Source organism: Asterias amurensis, chromosome 10 (assembly GCF_032118995.1).
Source record: "Asterias amurensis chromosome 10, ASM3211899v1".
Lineage (NCBI taxonomy): Eukaryota > Metazoa > Echinodermata > Asteroidea > Forcipulatida > Asteriidae > Asterias > Asterias amurensis.
The window spans coordinates 658,307-682,076 of record NC_092657.1 but is presented as its reverse complement, the minus strand read 5'-3'; the positions used below and the strand labels follow the sequence as shown (position 1 = coordinate 682,076).

The 23,770-nt window shown below is 38.1% G+C and overlaps 2 protein-coding genes across 2 annotated transcripts in view; one reads left to right on the top strand and one right to left on the bottom strand.

Moving 5' to 3' along the window:
• The first annotated feature begins 206 nt into the window (after positions 1 to 206).
• LOC139943025 (uncharacterized) lies at positions 207 to 5,584 on the top strand. Its single transcript, XM_071939838.1, has 3 exons — positions 207 to 715; positions 3,587 to 3,726; positions 4,248 to 5,584. Exons 1-3 carry the CDS (start codon positions 661 to 663, stop codon positions 4,470 to 4,472), a joined length of 420 nt encoding a protein of 139 aa, XP_071795939.1. The 5' UTR covers positions 207 to 660; the 3' UTR covers positions 4,473 to 5,584.
• Positions 5,585 to 5,662: 78 nt separating this feature from the next.
• LOC139942853 (MAM and LDL-receptor class A domain-containing protein 2-like) overlaps positions 5,663 to 23,770 on the bottom strand; it is a 98,751-nt gene continuing 80,643 nt past the window's right edge. Inside the window, exons 110-133 of the mRNA XM_071939646.1 lie at positions 23,516 to 23,613; positions 22,352 to 22,522; positions 21,798 to 22,050; positions 21,306 to 21,446; positions 20,747 to 20,997; positions 20,041 to 20,248; positions 19,425 to 19,571; positions 18,991 to 19,088; positions 18,316 to 18,486; positions 17,715 to 17,798; positions 16,158 to 16,314; positions 15,642 to 15,776; positions 14,841 to 15,022; positions 13,658 to 13,826; positions 12,864 to 12,986; positions 11,772 to 11,894; positions 11,271 to 11,419; positions 10,632 to 10,836; positions 9,954 to 10,115; positions 9,114 to 9,167; positions 8,552 to 8,651; positions 7,847 to 7,940; positions 6,643 to 6,702; positions 5,663 to 6,021 (exon numbers count right to left, since the gene is read on the bottom strand). Of these exons, the coding sequence (XP_071795747.1) occupies positions 5,938 to 6,021; positions 6,643 to 6,702; positions 7,847 to 7,940; positions 8,552 to 8,651; positions 9,114 to 9,167; positions 9,954 to 10,115; positions 10,632 to 10,836; positions 11,271 to 11,419; positions 11,772 to 11,894; positions 12,864 to 12,986; positions 13,658 to 13,826; positions 14,841 to 15,022; positions 15,642 to 15,776; positions 16,158 to 16,314; positions 17,715 to 17,798; positions 18,316 to 18,486; positions 18,991 to 19,088; positions 19,425 to 19,571; positions 20,041 to 20,248; positions 20,747 to 20,997; positions 21,306 to 21,446; positions 21,798 to 22,050; positions 22,352 to 22,522; positions 23,516 to 23,613 (3,419 nt within the window). The 3' untranslated portion in view covers positions 5,663 to 5,937. The remainder of the gene's footprint in view (positions 6,022 to 6,642; positions 6,703 to 7,846; positions 7,941 to 8,551; positions 8,652 to 9,113; positions 9,168 to 9,953; positions 10,116 to 10,631; positions 10,837 to 11,270; positions 11,420 to 11,771; positions 11,895 to 12,863; positions 12,987 to 13,657; positions 13,827 to 14,840; positions 15,023 to 15,641; positions 15,777 to 16,157; positions 16,315 to 17,714; positions 17,799 to 18,315; positions 18,487 to 18,990; positions 19,089 to 19,424; positions 19,572 to 20,040; positions 20,249 to 20,746; positions 20,998 to 21,305; positions 21,447 to 21,797; positions 22,051 to 22,351; positions 22,523 to 23,515; positions 23,614 to 23,770) is intronic.

The window sequence follows — 23,770 nt, the reverse complement described above, 5'->3', positions numbered from 1 at the left end:
AGTGTATACGATAAGCACCCATATGAATGCAGTTGGAGGGGGGTGGGGGGGAGGGGGGGGGGGGTATTCCCGTATGCCCATATCGAGCACCCCTGACGCACACTCATCCGGGATCTATGCAAGCAATTGAGTCACGCCTTCTACGAGTTTTGTAACGTATCGATTAACAATCAATGACGTCTTGACCGGAAGACTAATATTCTGACTAGTTAGAACTACTTGAGAGAAGACTATCAGGCTCACCGGCCTGAATGGGCACTGAAGCATAACTTTGTTACTTTTGAGTTTCAAAAGAGGAACTGCACAATAGAATATTCATCTCATGGCAGTTAACTTTAACGGTTCATTACGTGTCTGTTTATTCAGTCATGACGCAAGGCTACTGCATAAATATCTTTCCATTTATGCAGGTAGAATGGGTCTATACATGATATTTTTTTTTATAGTTGTGAGAATTGTAAACAGGCACAACCGAAAGGCCCTACGGTATAAATGCAAATAGAACTCAAATAGAAGTGGCCTGACGTTTCAACCAGACCAGAGTCTTTTCCCGAAGGCTAATTTCAAATTTTACACAAAATAGAAACTGCCACAGCTGTTTTTCTACACTAGAAAGCGGAAGAAGTTTTCCTACATATTTGAACGTGATTCTCTAACACCATGGATTCTTCGTTGCGGCTGATGCTACTTGTTATGGTACTTTCTGCATGTTTGGGTAGGTATTTTATTTTTACAATTTTAACCTGTCTATGAGCCGTAGTAAGTTTTGGCTCTCTGTCATCTGCTGGGGGATTGAGGACCACCACCCATCATTATCTTTCCGATCAACTTACTTTACAATAATGTCAACTTTAAAATTGCATAAAGTTCACACTTTGACACATCTAACTTTGCTTTGAATAATGTAGTATTGTTCAGAGCTTTATGATCGTAAAATGCAAGAATTGATGTAAGACTGGTCCCTTTTCTAATTTTACAAGACTTGAAGTAATGACGTAATAATATATCCGGTTTGTTTTCTGCATTTCTGATATTGTGTGGAGGGAAAAATGACGCTGTATATAGTAGGCCTAGAAGTATACATTTTCCTCGCCGCTACCAAGGAAGTTTGAGAACGCCATTGTAATAGACACTTTATTTCCAACTATCAGTAAGTTTTATCTCACGGCAATATGTGTTTGTATTAGTCCGGCGTCACTTTGGACCCTTGATCAATATTTTAGTTCGTAATAATGTCAATATGAAGTAGGGATCTAACGGGAGCTGAGAAAGTGACTCATATCAGTGACGTCATTCACATTGTTCGGTTCGGTCAAAGCAGTCTAAATATAGCTACGAGAACAATTGGGTTCAGACCTGGTCGGCCTTGTTCTTCACACGAGTCCCGTCACAAGAGTTTTTCTTTCTTCGCAAAAACAGTTCTCAGAAGTATTTTTTTTCTGCGGCCCCGATTTGATAAACTTGCAAAAGTTATTGATAGCATTTGCTTTTGTTATTTTTATTTTTTGAGGGGAGTTGAAAACCAATTAATAGCCCTAAATTATATTTAAAGGTCTGGTATTATACAGGATGGGTAAGGATAAAACAATATTGTTTAATTTTACTTTGACACTTACTTATTATTTTCATATTACTAGAACTATTTTTGTTCTTTGTATTTTCCTCTGAAATGAAGTTACGTAGGAAAAAACTGTACCTGAAAATCTACCCCCCCCCAAAAAAAACCCGAAAAAAACCTGCAACGCTAGTTTTTGCATTAAAGGTCCTTCTGGTGGGTATATGCAGGGCCCAATTTCATAAAGCCTGTAAGCACACAAATTTGCTTAGCATGAAATTTCTTCCTTGATAAAAATCAGGATTACCAACAAAATTGCCACGTGATTTTCAGGATAAGCAAACAACCACTGAATACCAGTATCAAGCAGTATGCAATGAATGGGCCGATAAAAATTGTCCAAACTCAGTCAAAAAACAAGTTTAACCCCTCGCAGTTTTCTTAACAAACAATCCTGTCTCAAAAAGGCCCATTTTTAAAAATTGACCGAAAAATAAAATTGTCCAAAATCAGTCAAAAGTACAAGTTTAACCCCTTGCATTTTTTTTTAACAAACAATCCTGTCTCAAAAAGGCCCATTTTTTAAAAATTTGCCAAAAAATAAAATTGTCCAAATCAGTCCAAAGAACAAGCTAGCCCCTTGCAGTTTTTTGAAGAAAAAAAAAATCCTGGCTACAAAGGGCCAATTTTTAAAAATTTGCCAACAAATAAAATTGTCCCAAATCAGTCAAAAGAACAAGTTTAACCCCTCGCAGTTTTTTAAAACTAACAATCCTGGCTAAAAAAGGCCCATTTTAAAAAATTTGCTGAAAAATAAAATTGTCCAAAATCAGTCAAAAGTACAAGTTTAACCCCTTGCATTTTTTTTTAACAAACAATCCTGTCTCAAAAAGGCCCATTTTTTAAAAATTTGCCAAAAAATAAAATTGTCCAAATCAGTCCAAAGAACAAGCTAGCCCCTTGCAGTTTTTTGAAGAAAAAAAAAATCCTGGCTACAAAGGGCCAATTTTTAAAAATTTGCCAACAAATAAAATTGTCCCAAATCAGTCAAAAGAACAAGTTTAACCCCTCGCAGTTTTTTAAAACTAACAATCCTGGCTAAAAAAGGCCCATTTTAAAAAATTTGCTGAAAAATAAAATTGTCCAAAATCAGTCAAAAGTACAAGTTTAACCCCTTGCATTTTTTTTTAACAAACAATCCTGTCTCAAAAAGGCCCATTTTTTAAAAATTTGCCAAAAAATAAAATTGTCCAAATCAGTCCAAAGAACAAGCTAGCCCCTTGCAGTTTTTTGAAGAAAAAAAAAATCCTGGCTACAAAGGGCCAATTTTTAAAAATTTGCCAACAAATAAAATTGTCCCAAATCAGTCAAAAGAACAAGTTTAACCCCTCGCAGTTTTTTAAAACTAACAATCCTGGCTAAAAAAGGCCCATTTTTAAAAATTTGCCGAAAAGTAGAATTGTCCCAAATCAGTAAAAAAAAAACAACAACAAGTTTAACCCCTTGCAGTATTTTTAACAAAAAATCCTGGCTCAAAAAGCCCATTCTTAAAAATTGGCCGAAAAATAAAATTGTCCCAAATCAGTCAAAAGAACAAGTTTAACCCCTTGTAGTTTTTTTAACAAAAAATGACTGACTCAAAAAGGCCCACATTTTAAAATTGGCCGAAAATTAAAAATGTCCCCAAGCAGTCATTTTTTTTTAACCCCTTGCAGTTTTTAAAACAAAAATCCTGGTTCAAAAAGGCCCATTTTTAAAAATTGGCCGAAAAATAAAGGTTTGCGGTAACACCTCCAGAAGACGATCAGAGCATACTGATCGAAAGTTGATTTGAAACCAACGGTTCTTTTAAGAACCACCCCAACTCATTAGAGAAAGTCATTACATGGTGTTACCTTAAACCTTTCCATATGTCATGATATTTGTTTGTATACAATTTGTTTTGTAACTGTTTTATTAAGTTATTCTAAGGGCCACTGGGTGGGTGGTTTTGAGGATCCAGTTTTACATTTGACTTTTATCTTCTTCTAGGTGGACTTGACGGATTTGATTGCTATTCGTGTGGTTATGACAACTCTCTACCGGATAACATGCCTGCATGTAATGATCCATTTGATGTCTCAGACCCATCTATCAGTGAAACAGCTATACCGTGTGAGGGCGTATGCTCAGTAAGTTCATACATGTTAACTCATTTTTTATTATAACCTTGATATCATGTTGCTTTTTTAATTCTATTGAAAAATGCCAATTCAGCCACTGGCTACTACTTAAATTCTTAATAAACCATAAATTAGTAATAAAAACACACCCCCTCAAAAAAAAAAAACCATCCGATGTTTACAGTGAAAGATCAATGTGTTAAGGTGGTGACCACACCCAAACCCTTGCCAAACTTCTTGCTGCAACAAATGAGATTGCAAAATTGCACAAACCAATTGCACTTTCTCCAGCTGTAGTTTTTACGACCCTTGAAATTACTAGGAAAATACAAATGTAAAGTTTCCATATAAGGCCAAATGTTTTGTGACTCTTTTATTTAAATACAAGTACAAAGCCACAAGGGAAACAAAAATGTTCTCAACTCTCTTGACTTCAGTAATACACATGTACCTGTTTTTAGTAATGATATTGCCAATCTGTAATTGCTTATTATATATCAGGAATAATTTCTACTTCAATCTCTCAACAGAAATCGTCAGTAGTTAATGGCAACATTACAGCAGTTTCCAGAGAATGTCTGGAAGATATGATACTTTCTGACTGCGACAATGAATGCAGTACAAATGATGAGCAAGGCACCGTTTGTAACCATTGCTGTGACACGGATCGCTGCAACAGCGCAGACTCAATGACCTATGACCTTCTGACGTCATTCACCGTATTTGCATTTTCTCTTTACTGGACAATTTCATAAATTTAAAAGGTACTTTATGATCCACTTAGAAAGGAGCTGTACATTGTATGTAGCGATGATTATAACAATAGTTTATATTTTTGTATATTTTTATTTTTTTGAACTCTACGCTGGTTCGTAGAAATAAGATTTAGATCTAATTAAAGGTTGTTTTTTGCAAACTCCAATATTGGGGTTTTAAAGAGAGATAACATCATTTACAGAAAAAAAGGACCATAACCAGGAATTGTGATCATTATTTTCTTATATCGGTGGGTTGCGGCTACGCGTGGGGAGTTTTTTGAAAATGCAGGCCCAACTTTTTCATAATGACAGCTGGGTTTGTCAGTTTACATTAAAACTGTTAAAAAGTTCAAATAATTATTTTAGAGTGACAATCAGGTCTTCTTGTGTTTATGTCAGTCTTTTCTTTTTATTCAAAAGAGTAAATAAACAATGCAAAGCTACATAAGGAAAGGAATTATTTATCTCGTTAAACTTGCGAAAATGGTGCGCAAGAAGTCACTAAGTGGAAAAGGGATTTTTAAAAACATTTTTTAATTTGTTTATGTTTAGATCAACTTTGTATATAAAATGAGTAATCTTTATAAAATAATACAAACACATTACCTCTTAACAGGTTTTTATGATATCTATCTCATTTAGATTAAAATTATAAACATTTATTAATTACAAATAAATTATACAAACTGGTTGCTCATACTTTGTCTTGCTACAAGAGAGTTTGTCAAAAATAAGAAACTGTCTTCTTCATCCTCAAACTCATTCTGAGACATTTGAGTCAACTAAAGTATCTTCAAACTTTTAAAAGTCAACTTTTAGCCTTTTTAAGACCCTTTTTTAATACTACCCAAACAAAATTTTAGACTAAAATTAAAGGAACACATTGCCTTGGATCGGTCGAGTTGGTCTTTGAAAAGCGTTCTGTAACCGTTTGTTATAAAATCGATATGGTTATAAAGATGTTGTAAAAGTAGAATACAATGATCTACACAAATATGCCTCGAAATTGCGTGGTTTTATTTTTACCTCATCGACTAACACGGTCGGCCACTTATGGGAGTCAAGTTTTTGATATTATTATTATTATTATTCGCGACGTAAAATGAAAACCGTGCAATTTTGAGTGATACTTGTGTGGATCATTATATTCTACTTTTAAAACATCTTTCTAACCATATGCATTTCATAACAAACGGTTTCCAAACGCTTGTAGACCAACACGTCTGATCAAAGGCAACGTGTTCCTTTAAGCGAATAAAGCAGTGTAGAAATCCACTGACACCTTATACTATTTTTGTACTCGCAGCGTAATTTGGTTCTTTACGAGCTGATATAAAAATTCATTACACGCTTCATCTATTTTTTAAGACCTCAAACTACATTTAATTCTTCTTAAAGCCTTCAATTTGAAAGACTGAAACTTTGCTCCAGTTCTCTCCTTTTTTAGACTACTTTACCGTTGTTACGAATCTGTTTCATTTTCCGGTGGAAGTGCCGTTGACTGGATGCCGTACAAAGGATTATCAAAACTTCCTCCTCGTTGTTTCTGCAAAAATAAAAAAATAGATGTCATCATCTTTGTAGCAAAATACACCGATCCATTAAGCCACGCCCAATTATCATTGACCAATCACAACCGCGAAATCTGATCACCATTTGAACCGTTTGGTGATCTTTGCACTAACGGTGATCGGGTTTCGCAGCTGTGATTGGTCAACTGGTAAGGAGGCGGGGCGTAATAGATCGGTCTATTGTTATGAAAGAAGTTGTGTTATGATGAAAGTAGGCCTGTGTACAATGTACATGGAATTATTAACTCTCTTGTGGTAACACCATGTGAAAATATCTTTTGAGTAGTGTTGGTTCTGAGATGAACCGGTGGTTAAAGATTGGTCAACATTTCAATCAGTATGCTCTGATTGTCTTCATCTAGATATGATATGCAGGAAGCGCTTATGCAGTAACTGGCTCAAAATTTAATGTACATGAGCCACAGGCCTTCTGTGATTGGACAACACAGCACCCTCAAAGAATCATCTATTAACAAAACTTTGTAGAACCAAAAAAGCATCTACTGATCCAAAAAAAAAAAAATTTGACCGCTGAAGTTCTTGGGAAATTCATGTCGAGTGAAAAGAGACTTCTTCAAAGGAGCATTTAAACTTACTCCTTCAGGGACTTTCAGCTCCGCAGAGAACATTCCAACACCGTAGTCGGTCGATGCAAACTAAAAATGAAAATAGCGAAAGAAGTAGATGAAGCATTTAGATGTCCGGCCAGAAACTTCCACTCTCTTCATCATGATAAATCAATTAAATTCAAAACTTATTTCAATATAAGCGAAAAATAAGAAAATTTAATAGTAAGTATAATATAAACAAGAACAATAATAGTAATAATAAAGACAATTGTTAAGCGTCTAATGCAAAAGCCTCTAAGTGCATAACAAATATATATACAATGAGAGAAAGATAAAATAACAAGTAAGCAGAACATAATATAATAACAGCATTTATAAAGCACCTAACGACTTCAGAAGAAAGTCTCCAAGTGCTCATAATTTGGAACAGTTGCGGAAATCAAAGACAATCAAGAACCGATTGAAGAAAACAATATAAAATATTGAAATGTATTAAGAGAAAACCAATATGGGGCAATTTCAGAAGCCAAAAGGAGGCTTTAAAATGCCCAATGACAAATACAACTTTACACAAATTACAGAAAAATCAAAAGCAAAAAAACAATCCAAAAACAATTCACAAGGAATTTGTTCAATAAAAGTATAATAATGATGATGATAAAAATAATAACAACAATCATATAATATAAGGTAAAAGGTAATAACAATGAGAAGAGAGAGAGAGAGTTATGCAGAATGAAAGTATTGCAAATAATCACAAAGTATAACAGTTTGGAAACAAAGCAGAAATGTATCAAATAAAAACAACAAAACTGAATTGAGTGTTTGGAAACCAACACTCTTCTAAAAAGTGGCCGCGAACCAAAACACAGACAGCTTTGTTTGTGTGGCCTTGTCAACACCATTCAATTTCAATTAAATTCAATCAACATTTATTTCCATATTGGTGAAAAAAAGAGAATAATAAACATACAAAGTACAATTATTAAAGTCAAAGACAGTCAAGAACTGGTAAGAGCAATAATAAATTAAAATTTAACGACAATATTACAATATTAAAAATCAACATTAAACAGTTGGGACTTTCAGCTCAGACAATTAAGTCTGAAGTTGCATAATTACAGTATGATCAGAGTCATTGAAATCAATTATTCAATGAAAATATTCAACGTTTGAAAAAACAACAACTCTTGAGTCTCAGTAAATAAAACAAATCGTCTGTTTAGCTTACCTCAGATAGAGCAGTTTCTCCGTAATTATCGTTGCTATAAGCTGGATTAGAGACTGACATGTCACCATGCTGTCTGGGAAGATCACCAAAACGTCTACAAGAAATAAATCACAGGAAACAAACTCAAAGTTTAAAAAAATACCCAAACCAAAAACAACAACAAAGTACAAATGGACCCCTTGCAATACGCGAATAGCTATAATGACGCTTAGCTTACACGCATGTTTTGCGCACAAAAAACAGCTTTTGTCCGATCATCTGCCTCCTTCGACCCAAGTGAGGGCGCTTTTTGACCACAGTGAGGGCGCTTTTTTACCCCAGTGAGGGCGCTTTTTGACCCTAGTGGAGGTGCTTTTTGACCCCAGTGAGGGCGCTTTTTGACCCCAGTGAAGGCGCTTTTTGACCACAGTGAGGGCGCTTTTTGACCCCAGTGAGGGCGCTTTTTGACCCCAGTGAGGGCGCTTTTTGACTCCAGTGACTGCGCTTTTTGACCCTAGTGAGGGCGCTTTTTGACCCCAGTGAGGGCACTTTTTGACCCCAGTGAGGGCGCTTTTTGAGCGTGTGATGTCACATGCCAGGGGATTTATTTGTAATCCAAACAGTGCTTACACACATCAGTGTAAGAGTAAAACCAAATAATAAAATACAATTAGTAATCAAGTAAATTTTTGTTAGACGAGCTGACAAAACTGAAAAGTAACTTACTTTTTACTCTGTGATCTTTTTGAAAGTAGATACGCCACCAGGATGACTAAGACAAGACCAAGCACGACAGACAAGACAACTATAGCTACCACTGCAGAATCTGTGGAGTAACAGTTTATTTTTTTATTTATTTTTTTATTTTGTAACTGAATTTATTAAAATACATAAGTTGTTTTAAAAATTCAGCCAAAACGAAAAATATGAATGTCCGGCATAGACCGTTGAAAGTGTGAACAGAATACAGAAAATTCATTCATACATGTATACAGGGTTTAAAAGTCACATTGCAAATAAATGGCTGAATCAAATTATTAAATAGGAACACACCAAGTAAATCACACGAAACATTAAATACATCAATTATCAAAAAGTTAGATTCAACAAAAACTTAAAAAGGAAATGCACATGAAACATTTTTATCCATCAATTATTAAAAAAAAATTGAAACAGAATAGCACAAATATAAAATTTAGAAGGACGAGGTAATAAAAATCACTCATTAATAGTGCTTACAAAATAAGGGGGAAAGCTGAACCAAAGGAAACAGAATAATCAAACTTACCTCCTGTATTGGTGGATGGTGCACTTGTAGGTCGATCTGGCACAGTAGAATTGACTGAAACAGAGAAAAGATTTTTTTTATTTTATTTTTTATTTGTTTGTTATTTTTATTATTGGTTTATTAAAAATGCAAACATGGCGGCCAAAAAGCCGAATTGCGGATGCATATATACAAAGAGTAAAAATACACCAATTATTACTATAAATTGAGTTTTTATACTTAGTATGTAAGAAATCTCTTTATTAGTAGTGGTGGATCTGAGAAGAGCCGGTTCCTGCTCGACGATTCGATCAGTGTCCTCTGACCGTTTTATTTTGAATCTTACAGTTAACAATGAAACTAAGGGATAAGTGACTATTACAATAAGTAGTAAACAAAGAACAGATTGGCTACTGGTGGACTACCACCCATAACCTAATAGGTTTAAAATTCAAATGTAGCCCCATGTACTTTGCAGGAACAAATACTTCATATTGAAGCGACTTGAGGGGCACCGAGTGACGGATATGTGCGCTTTAAAAGAAGCCAATATAAACCACAAGGGAAACTGACTGGGTAAATTTTGAAATGATATTTGGGGTTGAACAAAGAATTGACTAGAGTGGGATTCGAACCAACAACCTCCGGATTAACGTGCCAGCGCTCTACCAACTGAGCTATCTAGCCCTATGTTGGGGGTGTCCCTATTTTGTCAATATCTTTGTTTGGGGATGCCAGTCAGAAGCCATACAACTGCAACTGCCGTTAGCCAGGGAACACACCCAAATTACGATACAACCTGGTAAGCGGCAGCCAGGGGATCACCTTAAAAAAAGCCACTATTATTATTATTGAACTTACCACATCCACTGTTAATGGATTCATCGTGCTTGTCCGTTGGGCAATCTATGACGCCATCGCACACCCAGGAAGATGGGATACATATCTTATCATTAGGACAAAAGATAAGACTGCTATCACTGACTCCACATCTACCTGGTAGAGGTGTAGGAACCGGTGTATCTGTAGAGAGTACCAGGGAAGATGGTTAAATGATTGTAGGAGGATGGGAACACTTATGCACGGAAGGGACTTGATAGGCAGTTGAAAAATACCTGAACTGTGAGGGCAAAAGCTTAAGAGCCAAGCCTGCTTACATTTATCTTGGTTGAAAATCCCTACAGTGCAATCTAGGGCATTCCAATACTCAAAACCACAAGTGACACACCACTCTAAAAATGTACCCCCAAAAAGTATAACAATGAGGGTCTTTTGGACTCTGGGTGGCAGCAGACTTACCTGGTACATAAATCCTTTTTTCTCGGTAATGTACGCATGCTCAGAAATAGGTAAACAATGGCAATTTATCTTGTAAGTCCTACTGCCACCTTGCGTCCAAAAACACTCTCATTATTGCATCAGGGGTAAGGAATATTATGTGCAGTCAGGTCGTCATAGTGGTTTTTCCTCACCTTTCATCTCTAGTACCCTGGTTCAAAGGTCTCCCATTACATCAATTACACATGATCATGTACTTACCAGGCTCTAGACAGCCAGGAGTAAACGAGACATCATCAATAGCAACATCAGACGCTGTGCCTTTACCTAAAGCGCCCTCAAACATCACTCTGTAGTTAGTGTCGCTGACAATACCAACGCTACCATACATCCAGTCGGATCCTTTATCACCGTATGTGCTCCAGACTAGGGTGGTTAAGGATGATGCCGTGGATTTGGTGTACACCTGTAGGAATACACGTAGTTAATTTTTTTTTTTTTTTTGGTCACTGTTGACACCTGGTCAACATAAAGTGGCAAAACAATGATTCAAATAAAAGACTGATGGAGATAAGCAGCAACCGACGGCACTTCTGCAATAGTGATGTTATCAAGAGCAAGGCAGCTTAGTTGGGACATGTGGTTTGTCAAGGCCGCAGCCGTTGTGGATGGGATGCCATCGTTCTGTGGGCCAAACAAAGATGCGCTGGGTGGACATAACATCCAAGAATAGTCGGGTTGTGTTCCCTTAAGCACCATGCAGTGTGAGCAGTATTAGTGATTCAAGCTGGGTGCAATTTAAGGAGGAGTCCATATGCAACTGCCCATTTCTACTAGAGAAGTCATTCAGACAAAAAAACGACAAATTCTCAAATTTGATCATCAAGTTCTTTAACTCACCTTCAAGGAGCCGACGTCCGTCCCGTCCATATGGTACCAGAATCTTACTGTACATTGACCATTGCTAGGTGGTAACTCTACATCATTCAGGATCCTTGCTAGATCACCTTGAGTCTGCTCAGATGTACTCAGGTATAAGAAGCTCCCACCTTAAGAAATTACAATAATTTTGTCAAAAGATGTAAATTAATTTTTCCTTTCAAATTTTGCATAGTGAAAACAAAATTAAAAAATTGGTTTTACTCTTACACCGATGTGTAGCACTGTATACCCAAAGGTAAACCACTTGGGTGGGATTTGAACCCTCGACCTTGCATAATGTCTTATCGCTAGACCACTGAGCTAGCCTGTATGACTATACAAGCAGTTTGAATCCTTAGCAGCGGGGATAGACCAGGTGAAGGGGAAGACCGGGGGGGGGGGGGGGGGGGGGGGGGCTGATATTCCTGAGTCCAACCCCCGGGAAATAGAACAGGTCTATGAGAAGAAAGTTTTAATTACCTTGGCCGTGATCTGAGGTGATCGTTGCTGTACCACTCATCCTTATCCAATCAAAATCATCATCTCTCATTTGTGACCAATTACAGAGATCGCTGTCATCAAAATCACAGCCAGTGTAGGATTCTAGGGGAAAAAACAAATTGAAATTATTATTATTTAGAAAATAGAATTAGCTGTTGCAAACTGCCTATGAACAAAATGACCTATGGTATAAATACACAAAAATAGTCAATGGCCTGACAATTTGAGCAGAGTCATTGTCAAAGGCTAAATGACAACAAAACATAAAATAAAAGGGAAAACAAGTGTTAAGGCCCGGTCCCACTGCAGCGATAACGAAAACGATAACCACGCAAAGAGAACGCATTCCATTGGTTGAATGAGCGTGACGTGCGTATTCTGCGTGGAGCAATTCGACCAATAGAATGCGTTTTCTTTGCGTCGTAATCGTTATCGTTTTCGTTATCGCTGCAGTGGGACCAGGCCTTAACAGAGGCTGTCAAGTGGAATCTTTGAGAGGCAAAGTAGGCAGGAATGGAAGAGCGCAAATTCATGAAGCCAACTGTCTTGGGATATCTTGCAAAGATTGATTGATTGATTGATAAAATCTGCTTGAGTTTGCTTGCTCCAGAGGGAAATGAGAAAGTTTGAGAATCGGTCTTAGTGTGCCTGGTCAACAGGGATTATAATGCATTAAAGGAACCTTACAGAATTGGTTAGAAACAAAAATCGTGAATCGTTTACATGGTCTAATGATGAGAAGTAAATAATATAACTTCGCGTTTGGAGTTTATTGCTCAGGGAGCGTTTTATTCATTTTTATTTTGGCATTGATGCAATGCAAAATTTGTAATTGGTTTTTCACTATTCTCTCGTGACTCACATAGCCAATCGATCTCAAACTTCTACAGGTTTGTCAGTTTATGTATTGAGGTGGATTACATAAAGTGCTTGCAACTGTTTTGTTAGCAAAAAACAATATTCGTTTAAGGGCCCTGATTTAGCTACTAAGGTATGTATACTATATAAAACCCAAGTATTTCTATTATCTTTTCTTGAGTCAGTTTCTTTTAAGAAGAAAACATTTCTTACCGCATGATTTTTCATCCGACCCATCAAAGCAGTCCATTTTCTGATCACAGAGTACATTAAGACTGATGCATTCACCGCTGTTACATTCAAACTCATTGGAGTTACATGTCTGCTTCCCCGAACCTATAGGTTGAAATTTTTTTTACAGATAGTGGAATTAAAATAATAACAATAATAATAAAATATTTATAGAGCACAGATAAAAACAGAAGCAAAAACGTAAGTAAACAGCAAAAGGTAAGCCGAAACAAACGTTACAAGAGATAACTGTTGTGATTATAAAATTGTTAATAAATTACAACTCAATTTAGTTTTCTAGGAGGGTTGAATACGCCAATAGGTGGATCTGGGGGCGATTTCACAAAGCATTAAAATTCATCGCAATTCAAATTTTCAGTATGACTATGGTGATTTGTATTGTGACATCACACTTTACTAAGCAACTGCATTTGATTTGCAGTTACGATCAATCTAAGATCTTTGTAAAATCGGCTCTAGATCTGGCAAAGTGGATTCCAAATACATTGTGTAAACGCCAAGGTGGATCAGACAAAGCAATTCGATGTGGTCCTTTCTGATTTCACTACGAATGACGCCCTTTCAGCTTGTCCTTGGTGGTACATCCGCCGCTGTTTATAATTTTGTGCGTGTCGTCAGGTCTTCATCGTTTTGTCATGCTGTGTGCACATGGACTGTGAGTGTGTGAAACAAGTTATTTTTTGGCCAGACATGATGACTTTCTTAGATCCACACTTTCTCAGAACGCTTGGGTAGAGTAACAAAGTTTGATTTACCTATTGCACATTGTTCAATAGAGAACTCCACATCATCGATGGCAACTACACCAACACTTCCTGTGTTGTACACAGACTCTATCTGAATGACAAAGTTAGTCTGGTCTCCAATAATGATCTCTCCAGTCGCTTGCCAACTACCACTCTGAGAGGTGGTCTGGAAAATAGGCTGAGGAGTAGAATACCAAGAAATATAAAAATGGCTTCAAGGATCAAAGTATACTTGGGGCCTTTCTCAAACCACGGCTTGGGCTTCGGCTCAGGCTTAGGCTCCGCGCGCTGTGTACGCAGCTCAGCCTTTAACCTGCATTTTCAGTGCGTATTGCTGATTGTACCTGCACGCGAAGCCTGAGCCGGAGCCTAAGACGAGGTTTGAGAACAGCCCCAGGCTTGTGATAACACCATGTGACCAGTATTTACTGTGTAATAATAATAATAATAATAATAATAACAGCATGCATGTATATAAAGTGCTTAAAGGAACGTTACAGAATTGGTAAGAAACAAAAATCGTGAAGATCACAGATTTACATAAAACTTACTTGGTCTGATGATGATGATCAGTAGAAAACATCCATTGAAATATTTCTGTCTGAAATGTCTAATTTCACACTGGAGTTTACCGCTCAGTGAGTGTTTTTATTCATTTTTGTTTTCGCATCGCTGCCATGCAAAATTTGAAATCGGTTTTCAATATTCTCTCGTGACGCAGATGGCCGATCGATCTCGAACTTCTACTGGTTTGTCAGTTTATGTATATAGTGGATTACAAAAAATGCTTACACTGCCAGCAACTTTTTTGCTAGCAAACCAATTCTGTAATGTTCCTTAAATACAGGGTTTTTGTAGATTTGTTCTTAAAAACAGGTGTTCTTAAATTAAAGGTGGCTGTAAACAGAGAATACACTTTGGGAAGGGTTGCAATTGGTGGTTGGATTGGATCCACAAAGTGGATTCCAGAAAAAAGTGTAAACACAAAGGTAGATCAAACATGGCATTTCAATGGTCATTCCCACTTTTGCTAGTAATGACAGGGTTTTTGCTTGAGTTTTTTGTGACCATGATGATCAAAAGATCAAAAGCCAAATCTCAATCAACCTTTCTGGATCGAGTGTTAACGTGGTAATTGGCACTCAGTAAAGGGTTTTAAGGGCAGTCAGTCTTAAGTAGCTATAAGACAAACCTTTAGACGTGAAGACCCTGCTGTCTTGAGGTACACATTGAGTGAATTAAGAGGGTTGCCGTTCATGTAGAAGTAAAAGTTAAAATCACACAAGGCGCTGGAGCGTTGATAGACCAAGGAACTTAAGATGGCTCGTCCAGTCTCTGTTAACGATGGCTGGGGTACGATGACCATGAAGTTACCTTCAAGATAAAACAAGGAAGGTAGTAATCGCATTTAAAGGGCCATTTCTTACGAGGCAATTTACAGCCAACCAGTTCCAGGCAATCTCCAAGAAGAAAAGTCATTCACATTTCAATGTTCACCTATTTTTTTTGAGGACCCAAGAAATTGTTCAAAGAATGACTCCTGTGCTACCGAAGTGGTGCTGCAGCATGCACTGCAGTTGGTTGCCTCCAAGTTGCCTGTAAAAAGTGACAAGGCTCTAAGACTACATACAACTAAAAACTACATACAAAAACTGCATGAGATTTCGTAGCAAAAACTACTTCCTCAGACTCCACTGCTGTCTCTATCCGTCAAGATAACTTATAAATAGGCTGTCATGGCCGAGTGGTTTAGCGCATCAAATTCAAGTTGTCAGAGGGTGGGTTTGAATCCCAGTCATGACACTTGTGTCCTTGAGAAAGATACTTTATGTTAATTGCTTCTCTTCACCCAGGGGTATAATTGGGTACCTGCGAGGGTAGAGGTTAATATTGTGTATTTGCACCCTCCCTTCAAAGTATAAAATGAAAAAAAAAAAACGAAAAAAAAAAACACTACAGATTCTAGAAAATCGGTTAGTGTTTGTGAATTTACCTTGACTTGTTGAAGTAGTGTGATCATTCACTGGCTCTCCGTCAGTTGGTTGCCCAGTCTGCCATTCAATACCGTTAGAGTAGGCGTTGTACCAGCCACATGAACCCTGACCTTCTTCAAACTGACAACCAGAACCTGGTTTGTAAAAAATGAATCAAGGAGTGTGTGAAATGGTTTTTCCAATAAACTTAAATTTCACTTTGTTCAAGCGCCACACCAAATTTAAGCACGTTCCTTTATAAATCCCATCCAGGCCCAATTTCATAAACATTTGCTTTACAATTTCCTGCTAAGCAGAAACGAACAGCATACCAGTCACAAAATGTACATGTTTCACGGTAGTATGGCATGGTGACCTAATTCTTTTAAGTATAACAAAGACGGACAGAGTATAATGTCCGAAACATCGAGTCCTCAAATACTTATTTCTAATTATCCTTCCACCCTGCAAACCTTCAAGTCACAAGTGTACTTTGTGTGTTTAAGCAGCTCTATAGCACGGTTCCAGACTCTTACCACATGAGTTCTCATCTGATGAGTCACTGCAATCCTGCACCAGATTACAGAGTTCTGATTGGCTGTAACAGCCTGGTGATGTTAGACATGCGTATTGGCCATCTGGACAGTAGCCATTGGTATCACCTCGTTGTGGCTCACCGGGTAGATCACCTCCCTAGAGAACAATAGATAACAATAGAGATAACAATGGTTTATGCGTATTGGCCGTCTGGACAGTAGCCATTGGTATCACCTCGTTGTGGCTCACCGGGTAGATCACCTCCCTAGAGAACAATAAATAACAATAGAGATAACAATGGTTTATGTGTATTGGCTGTCTGGACAGTAGCCATTGGTATCACCTCGTTGTGGCTCACCGGGTAGATCACCTCCCTAGAGAACAATAGATAACAATAGAGATAACAATGGTTTATGCGTATTGGCCATCTGGACAGTAGCCATTGGTAACACCTCGTTGTGGCTCACCGGGTAGATCACCTCCCTAGAGAACAATAGATAACAATAGAGATAACAATGGTTTATGCGTATTGGCCGTCTGGACAGTAGCCATTGGTATCACCTCGTTGTGGCTCACCGGGTAGATCACCTCCCTAGAGAACAATAAATAACAATAGAGATAACAATGGTTTATGCGTATTGGCCGTCTGGACAGTAGCCATTGGTAACACCTCGTTGTGGCTCACCGGGTAGATCACCTCCCTAGAGAACAATAAATAACAATAGAGATAACAATGGTTTATGTGTATTGGCTGTCTGGACAGTAGCCATTGGTATCACCTCGTTGTGGCTCACCGGGTAGATCACCTCCCTAGAGAACAATAGATAACAATAAAGATAACAATGGTTTATGCGTATTGGCCATCTGGACAGTAGCCATTGGTAACACCTCGTTGTGGCTCACCGGGTAGATCACCTCCCTAGAGAACAATAGATAACAATAGAGATAACAATGGTTTATGCGTATTGGCCGTCTGGACAGTAGCCATTGGTATCACCTCGTTGTGGCTCACCGGGTAGATCACCTCCCTAGAGAACAATAGATAACAATAGATATAACAAAAGAAAAGAGAACAACGGATAATATATCATAGTGGGAGAACAATAGATTATAACAACTACTTCATCAGGGCCCAATTTCATAAAGGCTGTAAGCACAAAATTTTGCTTAGCATGAAATTTCTTTCTTGGTAAAAACGGGATTACCAACCAAATTTCCGCGTGTATTTCAGGATTTAGCAAACAACAGCTGAATACCAGTATCAAGCAATATGCCACATATGAAAATTTTGTCGATAATCCCGTTTTTACCAAGGAAGAAATTTCATGCTAAGCAAATTTTTGTGCTTACAGGCTTAATGAAATTGGGCCCAGATGCAATAAAGGGACAAGCCAAGAACATGTTATATATATAGCATCTGATGAAGTAGTTCTTACTACAAAATCTTATGCAGTTTGTATGTAATTATTTAATCTTTAAGTTCTACCACTAGCTTTTTTGTTTCAGAAAGGGTGGAAAGTTGAACAAAAACAATTTGGAGAGAAGTAAAATAATACCTTTAGACAACCAGATGAGAATGAGACGTCGTCAATAGCAACACTGCCTCTCGGACTCATACCTGACATTCCTTCAATCACGATCTAGAAAATCAATCAATCAATCAATACATTAGTCAATGACTTAATTAATAAATCAATTAGTTAATCATTCAGTTATAAAAACAAATCATGCTTTGAGAACAGAAAATCTGTTAAACATTATTAATCATTTCATTTCATTTATTCTGGTTGTGAAGCCAAAGACTCTCAGAAAAGTGAACTTATTTCACTGTACTAGCCAAGAACCCAATGGAGAGAAGACGAGGAAAGAAGTTTCAGTTTTAGATGTGGGAGGGGAACCCCAGAGAATTATTCCAGGGAAAACCCACACAATCAGGTAGGGACTGAAAACCCCAAACATCTTGCCCACGGCAGGATTTGAACCCAGGTCCTAGAAGTAGAAGGCCAGGAAAGATACCACTACACCAACCTGACCACACTTTAATCTATTAAACACAAAGTGAAACCTTTGGCTTCTCAAATTTTTTTTCGAACATGTGAAAATTTTATTTCAAAATGAACTTCCGTCTTAAGTTCTACTTCTAGTGATTTAACTAACCTCAAAGTCTACTCCTGGATTATTAACCGATATAGACTTCAGGATCCAGTGGTCGCCCTGGGAACCAGTGATACGATCCAGCTGGGGTAGGTCGTTGCTAAGATATGATGTACGCTGACGGATAACGATGGATCCTGTATCATCTCCATTCATGTTATACCAGAAACGAACCTGAGTAGAACAAAGGAACAAAATCAGCAAGATTTCCAATTCATAAATAACATTTCAAGGTGATGGCTACTCTTAAATGATTTGGGCTAACGACCCAGATCAACTGCGACCAGGGGCACGTTGCCACCTATTCCTGGGACTGAAACAGGGTTACCCCCTTCACAGTCTGTAAGGATGTAGGCAAGGGTATCATCTACTAGGAGTCTGGTTGGTAGAGCAGAATTCTATACCCTCTCAACTTTTTACGAAGCAATTAAGTGCCTTGCTCAAGTGACCGGGATTTGAACCCACACTCTGCTGCTGACAACACCAGAGCTTGGGTCAGGTGTACTAGATCACTCGACTATGACACGCTAGCTATGAAAATTGTTTTAAGGGATGGAGTGACGGATAGACGCAGAGGTAGTGCAATGTTTTGTAATGTTCTAGCAGTTGTTACTTTTTCGAAGATGTTTGACGAAACTTGTCAAGCTTCGTGAATGATTAATTATTTTGTTGACTTACAAAGCAGTTATTGCTGTTTCTGCCGATGGCCGGACTACCAAGTCTTGCAATATCAGAATTCTTTCTTGGCCAAGAAGAATCAATGTACAAGTAGCTTCCTACAGAAAGTCCAGAAATCAAAATAACACTTGAGAAACTTACTATGAAGTTTAGAACATAAGAAACAGTTATTTGTAGATGTTTTTTTTCATCTGGGATAAAATAATCATTTGTTTTTAACCTTACACCAATGTGTGTTAAGCATACTCAGAACTCTCCCGAGTTACGTGAACAGAAAAAGTGGTTGACTTTATATTTTTAACAGAACTCAAGAAAGCACCGAGTATACAGTGCTTAGTACACATCGGTGTACGGGTACAAAACAAATTGTAAACAAATCATCATGTAAAAAAAATAATGCCTGTATGATGTGACATCACATGACAGCACCGTACCTTTATTTGAATTCAGAGTGTGGTCATTCATTGGTCCAATACTCAGCCCACCTGCTCCGTCACTCCTCAGCGACCAATCAAAATCATCGTCATATTCCTGATGCCACTGGCACAGATCAGTCTCAAAACTACAACTTGTTGAAGAATCTGAAAATAGAGAAGAATGGGTCAAAATATTAGCTCATTCACAGATGTTAAAGGTAAGTCACAAGCCTACAGGAGCTTTGGTTTTGAACGCAAGCGTGGAAATGCCTGCTTTCTTAAGCTCTGAGCCTAATTTCATAGAGCTGCTAAGCACAAAAAATTGCTTAGCATGAAATTTCTTCCTTGATAAAAACAGGATTACCAACCAAATTACCATTTGTTGCATATAGCGTGTTACTGGTATTCAGCTGTTGTTTGCTTATCCTGAAAATCACTTGGAAATTTGGTTGGTAATCCCGTTTTTATCATGGAAGAAATTTCATGCTTAGCAAATTTTTGTGCTTAGCAGGTCTATGAAATTCGGCCCTGATTCTTTGTGTACGATAAGAAGAGCGATGAAATTGGGCTCCAAAGACTAACTGTATTTCATCGCATTTAAATAACTGAATTTTGTTGTATGATGAATTCTTACCACAGTTGATTTCGTCACTTCCATCCATGCAGTCATCTTTGAAATCACATAGCGATATTTTATTGATACACAGTGAGTTACTGCATCGGTATTGATCAGCATTACACGGCACTCCAGTAATGATTGGTGGAGAGCAGCTATAGAATGCGACGTCATCGATGGAGATACCTCCAGAGAACATGGAGGAGCGTCTAGCTTCAATGATCACCTAGTGGGAAGAAACAGTCATGGGAATAAGTAGTTATACCAAGGCTGGGGGATCTTCTCAAACCTCGACTTGCCTCCATCTCTGGCTTGGGGTCTGCAGGCTGCAGACGCAGAGGAAATGCAGTAAGTATGAGCTGACCTTCAGGCCTATGCATTTTTGGAGCAGTGTGTATAACCATATCAGTGCGCTTTACATTAGTTCCCTGGTCATTGGCCTTTTATCTTTCTCAGCTCCCTGGGGAGTATACAGCCCCGGGCTGCCGTAATGTTCCAAAGGCTTTTTCATTCACAATATCAACCTCTACTCTCGCAGGTACCCATTATACCCCTGGGTGAAGAGAAGCATTTATAGTGAAGCATCTTGTATAAGGACACAAGTGTCACGACCGGGATTCGATGACTCCACCACCAGCACTTGAATTCTATGCTGAACTTGAATTCGATGCCCTCAACCGTTCAGCCATGACACCCCAGATACTTTCAAAATTGTGCAACTTACGCTGTAGTCCATCCCTGCTCCAAGTTTCATCTCAGCCTGTCTCCACTCTGCTCCTTGAGATCCGCTGACGTACCAGATCGAAGTTTTCTCCCCTCCTTGAGACGTCCAGACGCTAAGTGACCCTAGATCTGCACCTGTCATGTAGTACCAAAATTCTAGCTTGCAGTTGGTGTTTGTTTCTGAGAGTGTACCTGATGTCATTGTAGCAACACCAGCGAGGTTAGATTTACTCTGTGCATTGACGTAGAATCCTGGAAAGTAGAAAAAGGAAATTATAAGACTTTGTAGCTCAACCAAAAAGTTGTCCAGCTTATTAAACACTTCAAGTAGGATGACATGTTTTCTGCAAATTAGTTTGGGACAGATTTAACTTCTTGTTTTTTCTTTCATTAATATCTCGCAACTTCGACGACAAATTGAGCTCAAATTTTCAAAGGTTTGTTATTTTATGCATATGTTGAGATACACAAAGTGGGAAGACTGGTCATTGACAACTACCAATAGTGTCCAGTGTCTTTAATACACATCGGTGTAAGGGTAAAAAACAAATAATACATACCGAGTGTTGACTTTGATGTATGGTCGGTGGCTGGTCGGTTTAAATCACCTCCATTGCCTTGGACCATTGACCAATAAAAATCAGCATCTGTCGACAGCGTCCAATGACACGACCCGGAATCAAAATCACACACTGATTGAACTGAAAAAAGAAAAGGAAAAATTTTTTTTTTATAAAACCTTGAATCTTGATGGACCTTAGTGTAATTTAAAGAAAATGAAAAATATTTGTCAGTGATCCACCACCAGGGCTGTATTTCATAGAGAGCTGCTTAAGCCCAAAAAGATGATTTAAGCACAACAAAGTTATGCTTACCAGAATAAGGTTACCAGCCAAATTACCATGTCAGATGTACCAGTTGTGATTGGTATTTTGCTTAATTTTGCTTAGCAGAGAGTTGTTCAGCAATATTGTTTTGAGACTTACCATACAGGGCTTGATTTATACATTTATTTATATTTTTACTTTGTTTTTGATTTATTTCTATCTTACCGCATTGGCTCTCGTCTGCTCCATCAGTACAATCCTTCTTAAAGTCACAAACTTCAATCATCGAGATACATCTATCATCAACAACACAGTAGAATTGACCCCCTAAGCACTGGGCGGAGCCTGTAGGAGGCGGGGCTGTTACTGGGGCAACAGGAAGGGGCGGGGTGTAGAGCTGACAGCCTGGGGTGATGCTTGTGTCATCGATGGCGATGTCACCCTTAGTAACGTCACCAACAGAGGCTTGGATGACAATCTGGGAGAGATATAAGAAGTAGATATTAGTTTGAAGTTATTTATTTATTTAATTTGATAACACATCCAACAGTACAATTAGTGCCAATGACAGGGTGAATTGGAAATGAGAAGAAATGCTCAGTGATAGAGCTGGGAGGTAAACCGTGCAATCAGGTAGAGGCTTGAAACCCAATCCACATGTAAGGTTCCAGTCTTAGGTGGGATTCAAACCGGGGTCCACAGCAGTGGAACGTAGAGAAACTTCATGTTGTATTTTTGCCAAGACGTCAGAGGGCACTTCTTTAACTTCCCAACCGTACCTGGAATGGTTGATCCGTTGTCATGGTAACCTCTGCCCTTCTCCACACATCACCTTGGTTACCACTCATCGACCATAGAGTCTGGGCTAGGTAGTTACTGTTGCCATAGAAATGTAACATCACTTTCAAATCTTGGACGTTCTCACCGAACATGTGGTAGAAGAAACGTAGCTGCAAGAGAACATACAAAGTACATGTATGTTAAAAATAAATTTGTTTGATTGATTAAAAGTCTTTCAAAAGTTCACAAGAATCATAGCACAAATAGTTGTCAATCAAGCTTATAGTCACAGATGATTTCAATATTTTTTTGTATAAGGCTGTTGAGATCTAGGGCAGTCCAGGCAGCATGCAAAAGGGCATTGGTGCTCTTTGTTGATTGTTGCAGGAACGTTACAGAATTGGTAAGAAACAAAAATTGTGCAGATCACAGATTTACATAAAACTTATACGGTCTAATGACGATGATAATAGAAAACATCCCATGAAATGTTTCTGTCTGAAATTTCATGTTTGGCAAGAAACAAATGATCTAATTTCGCGTTTGGAGTTTATCGATCAGTGAGCGTTTTATTCATTTTTGTTTTGACATCGCTGCAACGCAATATTTGTAATTGGTTTTTCACTATTCTCTCATGACCCATAAGGCCGATCGATCTCGAATTTCTACAGGTTTGTCAGTTTATGTATATGGTGGATTACACAAAGTGCTTACACTGCCAGCAACTTTTTTGCTAGCAAAAACCAATTCTGTAATGTTCTTTTAAGCAACAGCAGAAAATTGTACACAACAATAAGGTCAATCTTTTAACCAATCAGTGTTCTTGGTTTAGTGTCAGCCGTACAATGTAGTGGCCTTTCTCAAACCTCAACTTGAGCTCTGTCTCCAGCGTTTTAGGCTCCATCTCTGACTGGGGCTCAGCGAGCTGCGTTACGCAGTGGAAATGCAGCGAGTATGAACCAGCCTTCTCAGGCCTGTACATTACATTTTTTGCAGCGTGTATTTTGCATGCGGTGGTTTTGAAAATTAGCAGACAGTTCCTGGAGCCTGAGCCCAAGCCGAGGTTTGAGAAAAGCCCTTTTCATTTGGTCACAGTCAACTAAACTGTTATTACTTTTGCATCAGTGTGGGTATATAAGAACAAAGAACCATTATTTACATACCTTGCACTCGGATCCGGTTGCGACGGTATATTTCCAGCTGAGTAGCTGAGCAGTTTTACCAAAGTTGATTGGAGATGAATCCACATACAAATAGTAACCTGTTAAAAATAAACAATAAAACATAAAGAATTAAAATATACTCCCAAAATGACTCAACATAGAACTGTCAAGATACATGTATCAGTAAATATGAAAAGAATAATAATATACAAATATTGACTGCATCAAGAGCTTACTCTCATTGTGATCCGCCAC

Bases quoted from the DNA above. Each gene is read 5' to 3' on its own strand.
- LOC139943025 (XM_071939838.1), top strand. From the start codon at position 661: ATGGATTCTTCGTTGCGGCTGATGCTACTTGTTATGGTACTTTCTGCA. The intron at 716-3,586 runs GTAGGTATTTTA...ATCTTCTTCTAG, and splicing joins GGTACTTTCTGCATGTTTGG to GTGGACTTGACGGATTTGAT. The intron at 3,727-4,247 runs GTAAGTTCATAC...ATCTCTCAACAG, and splicing joins CGTGTGAGGGCGTATGCTCA to AAATCGTCAGTAGTTAATGG.